Source organism: Lygodium microphyllum, chromosome 11 (genome assembly GCF_053477565.2).
Source record: "Lygodium microphyllum isolate KBCC chromosome 11, Lygodium_microphyllum_v1.1.10, whole genome shotgun sequence".
Lineage (NCBI taxonomy): Eukaryota > Viridiplantae > Streptophyta > Polypodiopsida > Schizaeales > Lygodiaceae > Lygodium > Lygodium microphyllum.
Genome location: NC_141145.1, coordinates 33,159,087 through 33,175,696, shown reverse-complemented (window position 1 = coordinate 33,175,696; position 16,610 = coordinate 33,159,087). Strand labels below are relative to the sequence as shown.

The window sequence follows — 16,610 nt, the reverse complement described above, 5'->3', positions numbered from 1 at the left end:
GAAGACTTTGAATAGTCAAGATGCATATACACAAATTTTCTATACAATTGTTTACTTCCAAGGCCATTTGTGGTGAAGACTATTAGATAAAGAGTTAATGGTAAGGTAATTCATATCAAGGCCAACTTCAAGAGCAAGAAAAAAAAGGTCCTTTACAATGAATTTAACAATATTTTCCTTGATTTGCTTACCCTACAATAATTGATTATTAGATTCTAATGATTTGTCTTTAAAATAGGCAAAAGAAGTAGCCAGATTTGTGATTGAACTCGATGAAATTGAGATTGTAAAGTGTACAAAATTAGAAAGGGTCTCCATTACTTTGATGAATAGAGTACTTTCATCAAGCCATTGTAGTGATTCAATGCCATTTAATATTCAATCTAAACACAATATTTGGTGGTTAGAAGCTTTTGAAGTAGACATAGAGGATTTTGATATACTATATTGGGGTTTACATCAAACTTCAATACCTAACGTGATTAAGAGTCAACAAGAAGTAGAAGAGCTATTTGTCAAGGGATTTGGAAACTACAAGGTCGAATGGCACATAGCGAGTGACTTAAAGACACTAAAATGCATGTACAATGTGTCAAAAGGAGCAAACTCTAGATGTCCTTGTCTATATTACATGTCCATAGCTATATACTGGAGCTCAAGCAACTAGAGTAGAGCTCCTCCATGCATATCAAAGACCCATAATTCAAGTCAATTTTAGATATTCCTTTGGTCAATGCTCATATATGTATACTTCATGCACTCTTTAGAATAGTTGAAAAGCTCATTCATCTTTATGTAGGGTTTTCTTGGAAGCTAAAACCCGTATTACCTAGACAAGATGCTATAACAAAGACCAAGAAAGGTTGATCTGCAATTGGTTTGCATGGAGATAATGTTCTTATTAAACCAAATCTTCAAAAGTCAAAGGATAGAAATTGTGTCCCCAAAAATCCATCTATTAGTGGGGTGAAGGTTAGAAGATTCATAGGCTTTCATGGAAAGCTTGGAAATATTAGCTCTAAAAATGGGGATCAACCATTAAATATAATCAATGGAAATCCCTACAGAATATAGTTAACAATCATGTTGATAATGGATAGACTCACAACATAAAAGTCAAAGTTTGAAAAACATTAGATAATTTTTTTAAATTGTGATAAAATCTATTGAAAAATCATTATCTCAAAGACTTCAAAGACTAATTGAACCTTTTCAAATAGGCAATTACAGAAGCTTGGGGTAATCAACACTTCACTTACTATATGCTAGGAAGTTCTTATATTTGTATGGTAATAAGTTGTAATGTTTTTTCATTGTCTAACTCATATAATATTTCTAACTAACTCTATTTGTTTTTTTAATTATATAGCATATTTTATAAAATCATACTCATATTTTATCAAACAATATGAAAGCTTATCTATCTGGTCGACCCAAGGCATGGAAAGATCACATTATCAAGCAAGAATGAAATACTTTAGATCATAAGACATGGAGGAAAAAAGTCACTAAAGGTTTTTCAATGGTTTTATAGATAAATTTGACATTAATTCAAGCATAAAGATACAACCACATCATGCAATACATCATCTTTAGTAAAAACCATACAAATGGTTACACAAAAAAAGAGAGATATCTAAACTCTTGAGCAAACCAAAAGTTTTCAAAATGGTTACAAACTAAACAAAGAGAACGTAAAAGATGGATTTCAAGAAATCCTTGATTCTTTAAGATCCTCCAATCTGTCTCTATCAAATATTTTATATATCCTATATGGGAGAGTAAATAGGAGCTAAGAGCTCCAAAGCATCTAGCTCTAGATCCACTATAACCAAGCATATAGTCAAAAACCCTTGTGGCTTTTTTCTTCTCTACCAAATTATCTTATTCACTCCTCTATTGAAAACTTCACATCCAACAACTTTGCAAATCACTTTTAAAGCCATCATTGAAAAACTTGGAGAGCTTGAGAATATATTGTGATAAATTGCAATAGTTTGATTATTTAAGTTTTCAATATAATAGCCAAGTCCTTGTCTTTTCCCAAGCTTCAATGGAATAGAGCCCTTGGCTCTTCCAAGAAAGCTATCAAAATCTTCAATTTCAATCTGCATAAGAAACAAAAAAAGTTTTCATTTGTCAATAGATAAAAATCTTAAAGTCACTTATCTTTAATACTTACTATTAAGCCTAGGAAGATCTTAGAAATATCTTTAATACCTTTGGGTTTTCATAATTTCAAGAAGGTTCTCATCATAGAGATTTATTAAGTTCTTTGGCTTCTTCTTTGATCGCTGCTTCAGTATTTCTTTATATTCCATGCCCTCAATGCCAATTCTTTTTTGTACCTCTAAGAACTCTTCTTCTATGGATAGCTTCTTTTTTTCATATTCCACAATCTCATTGATACATGTATGTAAGGCCATGGAGCTATTTTGAAAATCGTCTTACTCAACATCCAAAGTTGCTATAGTGGGTATGGTTCATAACTTTAACCCCCTCTCCTGGGAGGCTCCAAAGAAAAAATCTTCAACAATCAAGTAGGTTTGCATATATAAAACTATATTTTGTGATATTTTTCTGTCAAATTGTCGAATGAAATGTAACTTAGACTCCCAATCTTCGTCATTATGTTGAAATCTCACATTTAATACATCACAAAACATGTTTTTTTGCTTGATTTTCTCATGTCGTATGAAACACAAAAATAATAGGCCAACTTCTAATCCCATTGGCTTATTCTTGCATTTCATATGTTTGCTACGTGATCATTGTCTTCAGTGGCTAAAATGTCACAATCTCAATGATTTTTTATCACCTAGAACCCCTCCTGTGTGAAACACGAATTTCATTGCAAGGTTCTTTCTCCCACTAGTCTATTATTTCATATATTTTGTATTCATTTTTCTCTATCTATCGAATGAAACATGATGTATATGCATTCTTTTTATTGGATGCGTTGGTTTTCTCATTTCACACATTGCGATTTAATTTGGTGGTTGATAAATTTTTTTCTTATCATATTGTTGCAATTGATTTTGTTGAGCTATGGGTAGAACTAAGGGTACCACAAGGAAGTAGAAGGTTGATCTTATAAATATCGTTGAGAAGATCTATTAGTCCTCTAAGCCATCCAAGCCACCAAAGAAGCATAAAATGATATTTTCACACAGTATGAGATGTCTTAGGGAAATCAGGAAGGCAATGAAAGCTCTTGTTAATGCAATTCCAAAGTTGTCATTCCAAAGAGTGATCAAGGAGATATGTGATAGACATAGTCTCAATAGTTTTAGGTGGATAAGTAGTGCATCCAAGAGACTACAAAGGACTTCTTAATTGAATTTTTTCATGATGCATACATCTGTGCTACCCATGCACATAGGGTGACACTTATGTACAAGGCTATGATTATCCTACGAAGTTTAAGATATAGATTCCCCATGGTTTTATAGCCAATTCCTCTTACAAATGAAAAGACATAATATTCTTAATGTGCCACTATACATGAAGGAGGAGGATAAAGGTTTTTAAGTGGAGGATATCACACATAAGGAAGCCACAAGATGAGATGAGAAGGAGAAAAGGGCTAAAGAGGAATAAGTAGAGAAATGGAGGGATCATAAGATGAAGAAAGTAGAAGAAAAGGAAGTAGAGCAACTTGGACCTCTAGAGAATGAGCTTTTTGACATGCTTGATAGGGTCAATCCAACATGTTTTAATATATATTGCTTCTTGCCTTGTCACATAAGTAAGGAAAATGATATTTTTTTTTGGACTTAGAAAGTATGTAGATCCTTAAGGATTTCAAGAGAGAAGTAAATGACTCCATCCTTCTTACGGGATTGAGATATAGCATATCTAAATTTGTTTGTTCTTAAGAATGAGATTTTTCTAGCAATAAATTTTTTCCTATATACTCACTATTTTACTACTTTTACTAGGTATATGATACATGAAATCCCTTTTGATAGACAACAAACGATTGAGATTCTTGGTCCTTCAATCTCTCACTATATGAGGTTAAGTGAGCTTAAAGCAAATGGATTTGACTATTGGCTTAGAAGAATTAATTTTCATACCTTGGAGCTTGTTATGATTCCATATCATGAAAAATAAGTTGTTTGGTATTTTTTCTACTTTTAAAAGATTTTATTATGCTAAATTTATTTGCCTAAACTTATTTTCAAATCTCATTGGAGCTTAATTGCCATAGAATATGTAGATAAGTTATGTTTTTAAATCAATTCTTTGAAAGAAATAAATAAAAATACTAGTAATATATAAGTTGAATTATTATAAGACTTCCTTATCATTTGAATATTTATTTATTATAATTTTATTTTTTAAATATAGAGCTATAAAAAATTAATTAAAGTTATATTAAAAAATCCTCCCATGCCTTTAGATCTACTTGTATAAATGGAGTATAGACAAGTTGTGGTAAGTTTTTTATCAATTATATTAAGATACTTGATTCCATAACTACCATAAATAAGTTATAAAATTTTGCTTTGTATTGTTATTTGTAGAGCCCTCATTAAGATGATAGTCATTCTTGTAGTTGGAGGGTAATTGTAAATTCCAAGAGATTGGTCAAGTTTATATATCTTAATGATAACAAATTTATCAACATAATGTAAAATATGTTTAATTACCATTGTTTTACTCAAAAGATAGTGTATTGCAAAATAGTATTGAAGAGTGAGCATGTTCGATATGTATGAGCAAAGATTTTCAAGTGCATACTTATCAATTGGATACAAGAATAACAAGAAGACAAGGAGGCTATTGATAAGGAGGGGGTAGATGAGAAGATAGAGAGTATGGAAGTAGAGAAGGAGGGGCTTTCAACTCCCAAGGCAACCTAAGTATCAAAGAAGGGTAAAAGAACTCCTAAAAAGGATGCTCCTCATACAAAAAGAAATGGCATTTGTGTATTGTCTTGTAAAACCTCATGTACATAGATCATGAAAAAAATAAATACAAATTTATTGTAATATTTGAACTTGTATTTATATTGAAACTAAAGAGACCATTTGTTCAATGTCCTTGCACTGTATATTTCTCTCTCTTCTCTTTGATATCTCTAAAAAATTTAGCATAGATGTTTATCATTCCAAAAGTGAAATTAAATAAATATATACTATATATAACTTGATGTATAAACTTACTCATTTGTTGTTAAGTTAGAATGCAAATGAATATGAAAATTTGATATCTTCATCCTATAAATCCAACCTTACTTAATGTAGTGTACATGATTATATAACCTTCAATATCGTCATAATGTCCTCATTTAGCAAAATGTCAAGATCCACTATAAGACATTTGCTAAAATCCTTAAGATTCTGATCCAAAGTAACTAGACTACTATCAACATAATGCTATCTACTATAATAAAAGCTAATGCTAAAAATTTGAGAAGCAATCATGTATTTGTAAGTAACAAAGTCTTGATCTATCTTACATGTTATCTTGCCTTCTATCCTAGTATCTAACCTCTCATCAACAAATTGTAGAACATGATCATATGTCTTAACAATATGGTCTTTGATATTCTTATCTCAACATTGAGAAAAAGAATCAATACATACATTAGAAAAAGAATCAATACATACATTAATAGATATAAACAAAGTAATCTTGCCTAGCCTACTTGAGATATTAAGTTTTAATGTTTCTTGTATCTTTTAAAAAAAAACATCTATAGCTCTCACTAGTATTTGGACTTGGTAAAGACCTCTCAAGGCTTATAAAATCAAGCAAAGGAAGCACAAATATTGCTTCCCATTGGCCATTATGCATAGGGATAATATAAGAATAGTCATTAAAAAATATTACATTCTCTACAAGTTATGTTTTTCTCATGTTTTTGTATATTTCTTCTCCGATCAAACCATGCATAACATTAATAATATCAATAATAGACTCGAAGGGCTACCATTCTTGAATATTGAATAATAGAAATCTACTATTAAAACTAAAAATTATCGTAATAAAACCTAATACCAATTTTTAACAAAAGAAAATCATTGAGAATGAAATACTTATAATTCGATATATGCAATTGAAGATTTCAAGCTCCAGGTTTCTAATGTAACTCTTTATCCATAAATACATGTTGTACTGAAACCTCTTTTATGTTTTTTTAATTTACTCTAGGTCTTAAAGAGAGTAAGTTTGGAGTGAAAGCATGCAAGTGGAAGCAAGAGCTATAGTGGGGAGAGAGAGAGAGAGAGAGAGAGAGAGAGAGAGAGAGAGAGAGAGAGAGAGATGTGGAAACTCCAATAGTCACAATGTGTGAGCGCAATCTTCCTTTTATTTAAATGTCACTGAAAGAATAAAAAATAAAGTGATAATGATGAATGTCCACCACCTATAGTGTACATGTATGCGAGTATTATCAATGTAGTAATACACAAGTGGCTAGGCACACATGCCTTTACCCTCAACAATCTCCCACTTAAAGGTGAATGTGTCACTAGTGAGGAGAGAACAAGTGTTCAAGCTCGTAGAGTATCTACATTTAGAGGAATCATAACACTCGAATTTGATGGATCAAGGGTGGGTTGTGGTTCTAGGCTAGTCCCCAACACCATCTAACTTGCATTTGCTAAAGGTTGGTGAATGAATCCTCGGTGTTTAAATTGTTGGTACAACGCCACCACCACCTGATGCGCCAACACTGCTACTTGATGCAACAAACGACATTTCTCCTCTTTGTTGTTAAAGCCCTTGCCTCTCACATTCTCTTCACTCCTCAAAGCCCCCGAGGATCTAATACCATGTAGAAATTACATAGCACAATGGATAGAATTTGAGTAAGGAGTAGAGAACACTCATCAAATATGAGAAGAATAGAGACTACTTTAATTTCAAATAAAGTGATACACAAATGGCTTTGTCCATTTGTATACTTCTACTATGAAGTTTAGATGTGGTGATTTACATAGATGATAGAAGAAGAGCTTAAGGGTAGCTAGAAGAACTCTAACTAGGTGAAAGATAGATTGACGATGGCTTTAGAGGAATCTTCATTTTATAGCCCGAGAAGGTAGTCCAATCTGCATGTTCGACCATATTACGAATCTTCCCTAGTCATCAAAGGAATATTACAGGGGATATTTTCTTTACCATTGGGCTAGGGACACTGCCCCTCGAAACCCCATCAGGGGGACCATTGGCCCCCTTGAGACCCCCTGGAAAGGACTACTTCCACAGCCCTCAAATCTTAAACTCGATGCATTATACCTCGAGTTGCTACTAGCATAACTACTCTATGTAACCCAAAGGCTAGATCCACAAAGGTCACCTTTTTGCCATTGGGTCACATAGACCTCATCTAACATAAAAGTCAGGATCCACCCAATGTCCATGCTCACACATGGGTTCTTCTTTTTTTAATAAAAAACTTTTGTTACGGAGGCCTTACTCTCATTGGTCTAGAGCACTCTCTCTCTACATCTTAAAAGGCATTTTCAAGACCTCAAAACTTCCCTAATGTCCATATGCTCCTAAATCATGAGAATGTGAAAAAGAAAATATTTATGGGTAGATCTTTTAAGCGAGTAACAAAATATGAGAGAGAGAGAGAGAGAGAGAGAGAGAGAGAGAGAGAGAGAGAGAGAGAGAGAGAGAGAGAGAGAGAGAGAGAGAGAGAGAGAGAGAGAGAGAGACTCTGTATATGTGTGTTTATGCAAAGATATCTTTTTAAATTGGCAAGTTTTTATTTTCTTAAGAAATCAACAATAAGAGTTGATATTTTAGTAAAGTATCAATATTTTAACAACATTGTATTGTCTCATAAGGGTTCCAATAGCAAAGGGATAGCCATGACCAAGCAAGTTTTAGCTTTGCAAAGGACTGGGACTAAAAAATGTGAGAAATTAAGGTATGAAACTAGTGAGAGAAGTAGGGAAATGCTTGGGTTGCTTTGAGCAAACAATAAAGAAAGAGAACCCATAAGCATGACCACACTTCAAATGCATAATTTGAGAATCAATGCCAAGGATATAACATGGACTTATAAAACTTGTAGAAAACCACAAAAGTACACATTGATGGTTTTCACAATCCCTCCTTCTTGCTCAAGGGTACTATGCAAGAAATCATTAGTTGTGACTGCTTAAACCCTCTACAAGTCCACCTCCATTACACCACACACAAGCATCTCCTCAATAGAAGAAAAACAAACCTAAACATAAAATGAGGCCTAAAAAGAAATAGTCAAGAGGGACAAGACTAATCAAGATCCCCAAGGACAAGACATAAAGAATTAGAGAAGATAATGTTCCAAAGATGGAAATTAAGCAAGAATAATCGCCAACATCTAGAAATTATACACATAATGAAGAAGGCACTATTGAAAGGCTCAAATTTGTAAAATAAAAGGTAATTGAACCACCATAGCCTAACAATATCACTCAACATGGCCTAGGGAAGTCCCCCTTTAGGAGATGATAGGAAAATATATTCCTAATGACAAAACTGCCAAACCAATCGAAGGCATATAATCTTCTAAGTTTATATCAAGAAAAGGAAGTAAAAGAGACAATAGTATTAGCAATCAACTCTGTAGAAGCCACAAGAATAGAGTTCAAGGAGAATAGTGAGAAGGTAATAGCCTTGACATACAACCAATCCATAGACATCTCCATTTTTTCTTATTTCAAATGCATGAAGCCAATGAATGCTTTTGAAGGTTCCAAGGAATCCAAGCAATGTCACTTCCAAGTATTGCAATGAAACTCAATACGATAATAAGACCCATGATATTGAATCAAATGTGAACAATCATAACCATTAGTTGTGACTACACCTATCACATCTAACAAGGATCAAGACATGGCAGCCACAAAGCCTTACGATAAACATAAGAACCTCAAAAGCACAAGCAATCCTACGCTCGTTTGATCTTTTCCATCTCACCCTAAACCTCTCACCATGCTAAAGCCCAAAGCAACCATTATAACCCCAAAAGAAATGGTAGCAAAGCAAGCTCACTTAGAAAATAAGAATCCCTCATAGTGTCTCATAGAATTGGATGCTAGGTTGAAGCTACTCGTACACATCTATGTCCATGTTGACATGGGCATGTTGCCTAAAGAACATGAGGAATACCTACCATATCCCCTAATATAGGAGAAGCAATAATATCTCCTAACGTAGCCCTATTAATGGAGTTTGAAGCATGACAACTACATGTGCTCTCATATTTTTATCAAGTGAATGGAAGATAACACATGTGGTTAAGTTGGAGAATCAAATATTCAAAACCACCAAGGATTATCATCCCCTTGAAAATTTACCAAAAGCAACATCAAGCATTGAAGACCTATGTGGAACACCTCATCAAAAGAGACTTTAGTGACCACATCGGCAAAGATAATTATCCACAGTCAAGTGTGTCTCCATAGGTATTCTCTCAGATATCCTCTCTTTCCATAGATAAGGCAAGCTTCAACCACATTCTATCATAAACCAAACCTCAATCTCTACCCTGCATCCCATTAACAGCTCTATCATTACTTCTTTGACATTGACCAAGTTATCCCTCCTTAAGAGTCTCCTTTTTAAGTATCTTGATCTTGCCATCACTTTCCTCTCATCAAGGCTATGTTAGATATGCTCAATCCCTTACCTTTGTAAGGTGCCACCAATGATCCATGGTGCTCTAAGTTATAAAGTCCCCATTATGAGGAGAAGCCATGTGTGTGAGCATAAACATTGGTTGGGTCCTGATTTGTATGTCAAATGAGATCTATGTGACCGAATAGTAAAAAGGTGACCTTTGTGGATCTACCTTGGCTAAAGGGTCTCAGTCAAGGGGGTTAGCAGCCCCCTTGACTAGGGTTAGAGGTAGTAGAGGGTAGTGCCCTCAGCCTAATGGTAAAGGGAATATTTCTTGGCTAACTATGAAAGTTTCATAATATGGTTAGACAAGCTAACATGACTAACCTCCCAAGTTATATAAGAAACATCTCTCCAAATCCATCGTCAATCTATCTTTCACCCAGTCAGATTTATTTGAGCTACCCTTTAGCTCTTCATATAATCATCTATTTGGATTGTCATCTAAGCTTCACAATGGAAACACACGGGTAGATAGAGCCATCTTTGTAGCAATTCATATGAAATTAAAGAAGTTTTTGTTCTTCTCATATTTGCTATGTATTCTCTACTCCTCACATTTGTCTATTGCATCATGTAATTTCTATTAGTATCAGAGCCCAGATGGGCTCTAAGGAGTGAAGAGTACACAAGAGATAAGGACTTCAATAGCAAAGAGGAGAAATGTCATCTGTTGGATTGGGTAGCGGTGTTGGTGTATCAAGTGGTAGTGGTGCTATATCAACAATTCAACACTGAGGATTCGTCCACCAACCTTCAACAAAGGCAAGTTAGATGGCACAAACTACACTTTGTGGAAGTTTAAAATTACAACTATCCTTGATTCTTACGAGCTTCTGAAGACAATGCTAGGGACTCACCCAAAACCACAATCCACCATCGACCCATCAAATTCGAGTACTGTGATTCCTCCAAATATAGATCTTTTATGAGCTTGGAAACAAAGGAATGTAGATATGTCGTGTGCCTTAGTTACAAGCTTTTCTGATATTGTTTTAACCTTGATTCAACATGCAATCAAGGCATCAAAGGCTTGGAACGTACTGAGGAGCCAGTAAAAAATATGAAATTAAAAAAGGATTCAAAACTTAGAGAATCAACTTGTAGTAGAGAAGTTTACTAAAGGAGAGAAAGTTGAAGCATTCATCACTCGGATTAAAAATTTGCATGTCCAGATGGCAAGCGCTGGGATACAAAAGATTAGTGAGGAGCTAGCTCGGAGGTGTCTTTGAATTTATCCACCAAACTTTGATAGACTAGTAATTGCTCTAAATGCTTAAGTGAGACCCCAAGATTTGATGTTTGAGAAATTATGTGCACTACTAATGGAGGAGTTGCGGCTTAAAGCCCGAGAAGGTAGCAATAGTGGAGATGCTATATTCTCCACCAGTGCAAAGGGAAAAGGTGGCTCCTCTACCAACGGTGACAAAAAGAATAAAGGTAGTAAGAAAAAGTTTCAAGGAGAGTCTTACTACAAGAAGAAAGGCCATGTAATTGCAGATTATTGTGTCAAGAAGGCACATGAAAAGAATGGCACTGTGAATACTAAAGAAAATGAGACAGCCAATACAATTGAAGTAGAGTTGGAGTTATTCATGGCAACCATTGAGGAAGTATATTCCTCAATGCAAGAAATATCTAGTAATGACTCATGGATATTGGATAGTGGCATCTCTCATCACACGACCAACAACAAAGGTCTATGTAGTTCTTTGAAGCCTCTGAAAGAATCTATCATTATGATGGTTGAAAATGATGCAAAATGCCATGTTGAGGGCTCAAGTACTATTTTTTTTGTTGCTATAAATGGTGAACTAAAAAATCTTTCAAATGTCTTATATGTTTCAAATATTAAGAGAACTCTTCTATCAATTGCTTCTATAATTGATCTTGGCCATGAGGTGAGATTCATTAAGAGAGACGTAGAAATCATCAACAATGCTAGCAAAGTTGTGTATGCACATGTGTGGGTGCACACGTGTGTTGCATGAGTAAAATGTATTCACAAATTCTAGGAATTCATAACTTGATTTGTATTGTTAACATTCTTTCTCTCTCTCTCTCTCTCTCAACTAAAAAATTGAAATGACAAAATTTGCAAAGGGAGCCCACTCCTAATGCTAAACATGGCTCACAAGATATTTGCAAAGGGAGCCCACTCGTAATGCCAAATTTGCAAAGAGAGCCCACTCATAATGCTAAACATGGCTCACAAGATATTTGCTAAGGCACTTGGTCTCTCAATCAAGCATCTAGTACCCCAAATAGTTCATCCCCACCATTATGATATCATCCATGGAAGGCACATCCATGATACAATTCTCAATTTTATGTTATCCATAGATTGGGCTCTTGAGCAAGATGAAGGTTTTATTTTGATTAACATGGATTTTGAAAACACTCATGATAGGGTAAGTTGGTGGTTCATACTAGAGATACTTAATGCGCTTGGATCTAGTAAAGCAATTCTACAACATGGTTGTGCCCCTCTTCACTAATGCCATAGATGTGGTAAGCATTAACCTCTTCTCTAATAAATTCCAAGTAGTTAAATTGGTCAAGAGTTGCCCATCGACACCATCGCTATTTGTGATTATTGAGGATGATGGAGTACATTATGGAAATTGGGCACTAAAAGACCTTCTACACTCTGCTATTTGTTGATGATAATTCAAATATTCGGGAAGCCAATAAAGAAACTTTGGATGGCCTATTGTAGATCTACAAGCACTTTGCTAAAGTTTCTAGGTCAAATTTTGGAAAACTCTAGATTGGGCACCAGCTCATTGCTCTCAATCTCCCCATAAAGATGCCTCAATTTGAAGTAGCACAAAAGTTGGTCCTCCCTACTCAAAGATGTAAACTATGATGTTAATGAGACCCTTTAAGGGGCAACCAAACATTGGTGTCAATCAGCTAAGACAAAAATTCTAGCCTTATGAGGTCCTCTCAACCTAGGCATTGGGTTGTCACACGCTTTTGGAAGAGCTTTGGCATGGTGCCATGTTGCATCTCAACGATGCTGTGATTGCTTTCACCTTTTTCACGTAAGCTACGCATTACAGAAAAGATTTGCCATTGGAAGCGTTGGCATATTGCAAAAACAAGCCTGGAGCGCCGGGTGTGTAACCGATCTAAACCACACACAGCCTCCTCATTCGCGATATGCAACCAACTAAAACAGACTCGCGAGTCACGTTTATCAAAATTTTATACCTCTTATTATCTTTTGTAAGGTGACAAAGGCCATCAGCAACGAGAAACTACAAAGAGGCGCGCGCGTCGTATGACTAGTTCGATTCTGGGGCCCACGTGCACACCTATCAGTACCAGGCCTGTATCGCTTGTTGTCGGATCTCGTGAACCACCTCTGCGAGAGCCGTGACGGAAGGGCCGCCCACGGCGACGGCTGACCGGGCCTGCTCTCGCACCTCCAGCGCTCTAGTTCGTGCAGCAGCGCCGTCAGCGCCGTGCAGCAGCGCCTTAACAGCGGCTTCCACGGCGCCTCTGCTAATAACCGGATTGAGAGGCAGGCCTACTTTCCACTTGCGGACAAACCACAGGTTGGTGTTCTGCTCCGCGACGCGGGGGCAGCCCAGGATGGGCACGCCCGCCCACAGGCTCTCCAGCACGGAGTTCCACCCGCAGTGGCTCAGGAAGCCACCCACGGCGGGGTGGGCCAGGACGCGCGCCTGCGGGGCCCACGGCACCACCAGGCCCCGCTCACAGGTCAACACGTAGTGATCGGTCCCAACCGCCCATGGCCCCAGGGCCCACAGAAAGGGCAGCCCCGACGCCTCCAAACCCATCGCCAGCTCGCGCACGTCCTCCTCCGAGAAGCGGCTCGCGCTTCCAAACGAAACATACAGCACCGAGGCTGCCTCCCGCTCGTCCAGCCACTCCAGGCAACTCGCATCCTCCGCCAGCAAGCTGGGCCTCCCGCCCACGCCTTGGCCCGTCCCCCTTCCCAACGGCCCTATGGGCGTGACTCGGACGCCCTCGGCCCGCATAGCTTGAATCACCCCCCCTCCCTCCAGCTCCTCGAAGGTGTTCACCAGAACTCTAGAAGCTTCCCTCCCTCGCCTGAAGGCCCTGTACAGGAACTGGAAGAGAGGGTGCGTGCTGTCGTTGAGGATGAGGTCGGAGGGCAAGTCCGTCAGCCGGAATTCTTCCTCGTAGTCGGAGATCCCCGGCAGGAAGTCCAGGGCCACGTTCTCCGTCGCCCCTAAAACAGCAGCCGATGCGTTAACCTCCACTAATTATCGAGCTTAGATCTGCTGATCTGACGGCTCAGCTCACCCCTACGTACCCGGCTCGAACGGCAGATACCCCCTCCGTATGACTTCCGGCAGATGGTACCCAATCAGGTAACCCGACGCTGTCGACGTCCATAGCTCCGACCTGGGAATGCCGAACTTGGAGGCCACGTCCATGGTCCACGGCAGGAAACTGTCGCAGATGAGGTAGGAGATGCGGGGCTGGTCCGCGTCTGCGTCGATGGCGCGGATGAGGCTCTCGAGCGCGCGAGACATGAGGGTCGTATCATCAACCGTCTGGAAGATGTGGATGAGAGGGGCGGCTGCGGGGAGTTTGGCGGCGTCGTCCGGGGACAGAGGCAGCGCCACAGCGTGCACAGTATTGCAGTGGTGAGGCTGCTGCAGCCGAGCCAGGCGATCCAGGTTTCCTGGCGTGTGCACCACGGTCACCCTCAGGCCTGCTTGCGCCAAGCTGCTGGCTAAGTCCAGTGCTGGATTGAGGTGCCCCTGCGTTGGGAAAGGAAACACTAGAACGTGCGCTTCCGCATTCCTCCTCATCCCGTCTTCAAACGTCTGTGCCTCTGATTCACAGATCGTGTGATAGCACTAGTCACTCACTAGATGACTAGTGATAATATCCAGTGTGCTTACTCTTGTTTCCTTTTGTTGTCCCGCACATGTCAATTTTACAGGCACGCAGTCGCCACAGTTAAGTGTCCATAGTTAGAACCCGGTCACGCGGAGGCAGAAAATCACAAAATTCTACTTAATGTGGCCGTAGTGGACTTAATCAGCAGGACTATTGGGGTTGTCTATGCGTATCAAGGCGCCTCTAAAAATGGAGTAACTAAGTGACACTTCCTCAAGAGGCCACCTGGTTCCTCTTTCCAATGTAGACTCAGAGAAGGGAGAGCGGGACTTGGGAGGGACCGTTCGAATTCCAAATAGCCCTTCGGGGAAAGGGAGATCATTTGATGCTTGTCGAATCAGTGCTGCCATCGTAGTTCGTGCGTGCGTCTGCTCTTTGCCAGGTTGTCTCAAGTTCATTGTCTGCCCCTCCCGAGTCCCAATGTATGAAATCTATACTACATTATTATTTGAGCTACAGGTTCGGGAAGGTGTCGAAGCACCAGGGAGCTCCCAAACCAAACCAAAGTGCCATTAATTGCTCACATGATTAAGGGCAGAGAGAAACGTGGTCTCTTTCCACCACCTCCTCCTCTCACTCTCACTCTCACAGGCAGCAGGCAGGAGCAAAACAAGAGAACACATGAGCAAGCAGGGAGGATCAGCAATGCGTAAAGGGTCATGAGCAGGCAGCAGGCACGTTAGTCCTCTCTCTCTCTCTCTCTCTCTCTCTCTCTCTCTCAGGACCTATGTCCGTCAATCCTGTAGATCAACACACAGTCACATGGTCTCTCTCTCTCTCTCTCTCTCTCTCCAGTTCGATAATCTCGAGTCCCACAGTCTCCAGTCTGCACGGAATCCAGTCTAGCACGAAGTTTCCAGTACTGTAGTTAACTGCCACATAGTCCCTCTCTCTCTCTCTCATCCGGTAGTCATTGGATCACTGTCATTACAGTCATTAGGTTAGCATCAGTCCTGCGTGTTTGGCAATTAGGCAGACTGTTTGGCAATTAGGTAGACAGTCTTCGCAATTAGGAGGACTGTCGCGGCAGTTCGATAGTTAGGTGAATTGTCCTAGCAGTCTGACAATCTAACATAGGCAGACTGTGGCAGTCCGGCAATCTAACACAGGCAGATTGTGGTAGTCTGGTAGTCTCATGGAGAAAGAGTGAGAGAGAGAGAGAGGGACGCAGTCCCTCTCTCTCTCTCTCTCATCCGACAGTCATTGGGTCAGTGTCATTGCATGCAGTCAATGGCAGTTAGGCGTGTTTGGCAATCCGACAATCTGACACAGGCAGATTGTGGCAGTCAAACAGTCCCGCAAGAGAGAGAGAGAGAGAGAGAGAGAGAGAGAGAGAGAGAGAGAGAGAGAGAGAGAGAGAGGAGCTAGTGTGTGGAAGAAGAAGAAGAAACCAGCAAGAAAACATTTTGGCCTCCATCTCTCTTCTTCTGTTCTTGAGTGAGCTTCCTCTTGTCTATATAGTGTGTGTTTGGTGCAGCAACTCAAGCAAGTTCCCCCACCACACGATTCTTGACACCTCTCTCATCATTCTTAATGAAAGAAAAGACCTGAAACCTTGACTTGTAGGGGAGAGAATGACCCCAAATGAATGCAATGCTCATTACACACAAGTAAACATTCCCAGGCATCCCTGGATGCACACATAAATACATAGAGAGAATGCTAATGCACTTCCTCTTCTTAGAACTCAATCCATCTTCATTTATGTGCAACTCCTTGGTTCTTGTGTACACTCTTACACTTGGCAGACACTTCTTTCCCCCTTCATAACTTGTACTACCTGTACCAGATATCCCCGTCACAGTACTCTGATTACCCCATTAAGTGATGCACTAGGAATACTGGTCTCTAAATGGTCTCATGGCCACGCTAGATCATCATCAACACTTAAAGAAAAGTGAGTCATTAATTTAATGACATAAAATTATTAAATAGAGAATGCGTAATAAGCAATCAATTTAGTGACATTCCTCTGGCTTCTAAACAGTTGACCTCAACTGTAGAGGGGATACGTAGTCCTTAAGAAGATCTGGAAAGTCTTGTAGTTCTCTCTCAGTCATAAACTGAGCGTCCAA

At 39.0% G+C, this 16,610-nt stretch overlaps 1 protein-coding gene across 1 annotated transcript; it reads right to left on the bottom strand.

Moving 5' to 3' along the window:
- Nucleotides 1-12,821: 12,821 nt before the first annotated feature.
- On the bottom strand, nucleotides 12,822-14,517 carry LOC148028685 (linamarin synthase 1-like). The gene is made up of 2 exons (XM_087687473.1): nucleotides 13,940-14,517; nucleotides 12,822-13,855 (listed from the first exon to the last, which is right to left on the bottom strand). Exons 1-2 carry the CDS (start codon nucleotides 14,442-14,444, stop codon nucleotides 12,954-12,956), a joined length of 1,407 nt encoding a protein of 468 aa, XP_087543599.1. The 5' UTR covers nucleotides 14,445-14,517; the 3' UTR covers nucleotides 12,822-12,953.
- Nucleotides 14,518-16,610: the final 2,093 nt, after the last annotated feature.

What these genes read in the sequence shown, in the direction of transcription:
- LOC148028685 (XM_087687473.1), bottom strand. Translation starts at nt 14,444, where the DNA reads ATGAGGAGGAATGCGGAAGCGCACGTTCTAGTGTTTCCTTTCCCAACG. An exon ending in GTATCTGCCGTTCGAGCCGG is followed by an intron (nt 13,856 to 13,939) that starts GTACGTAGGGGT and finishes CTGCTGTTTTAG; the next exon opens with GGGCGACGGAGAACGTGGCC.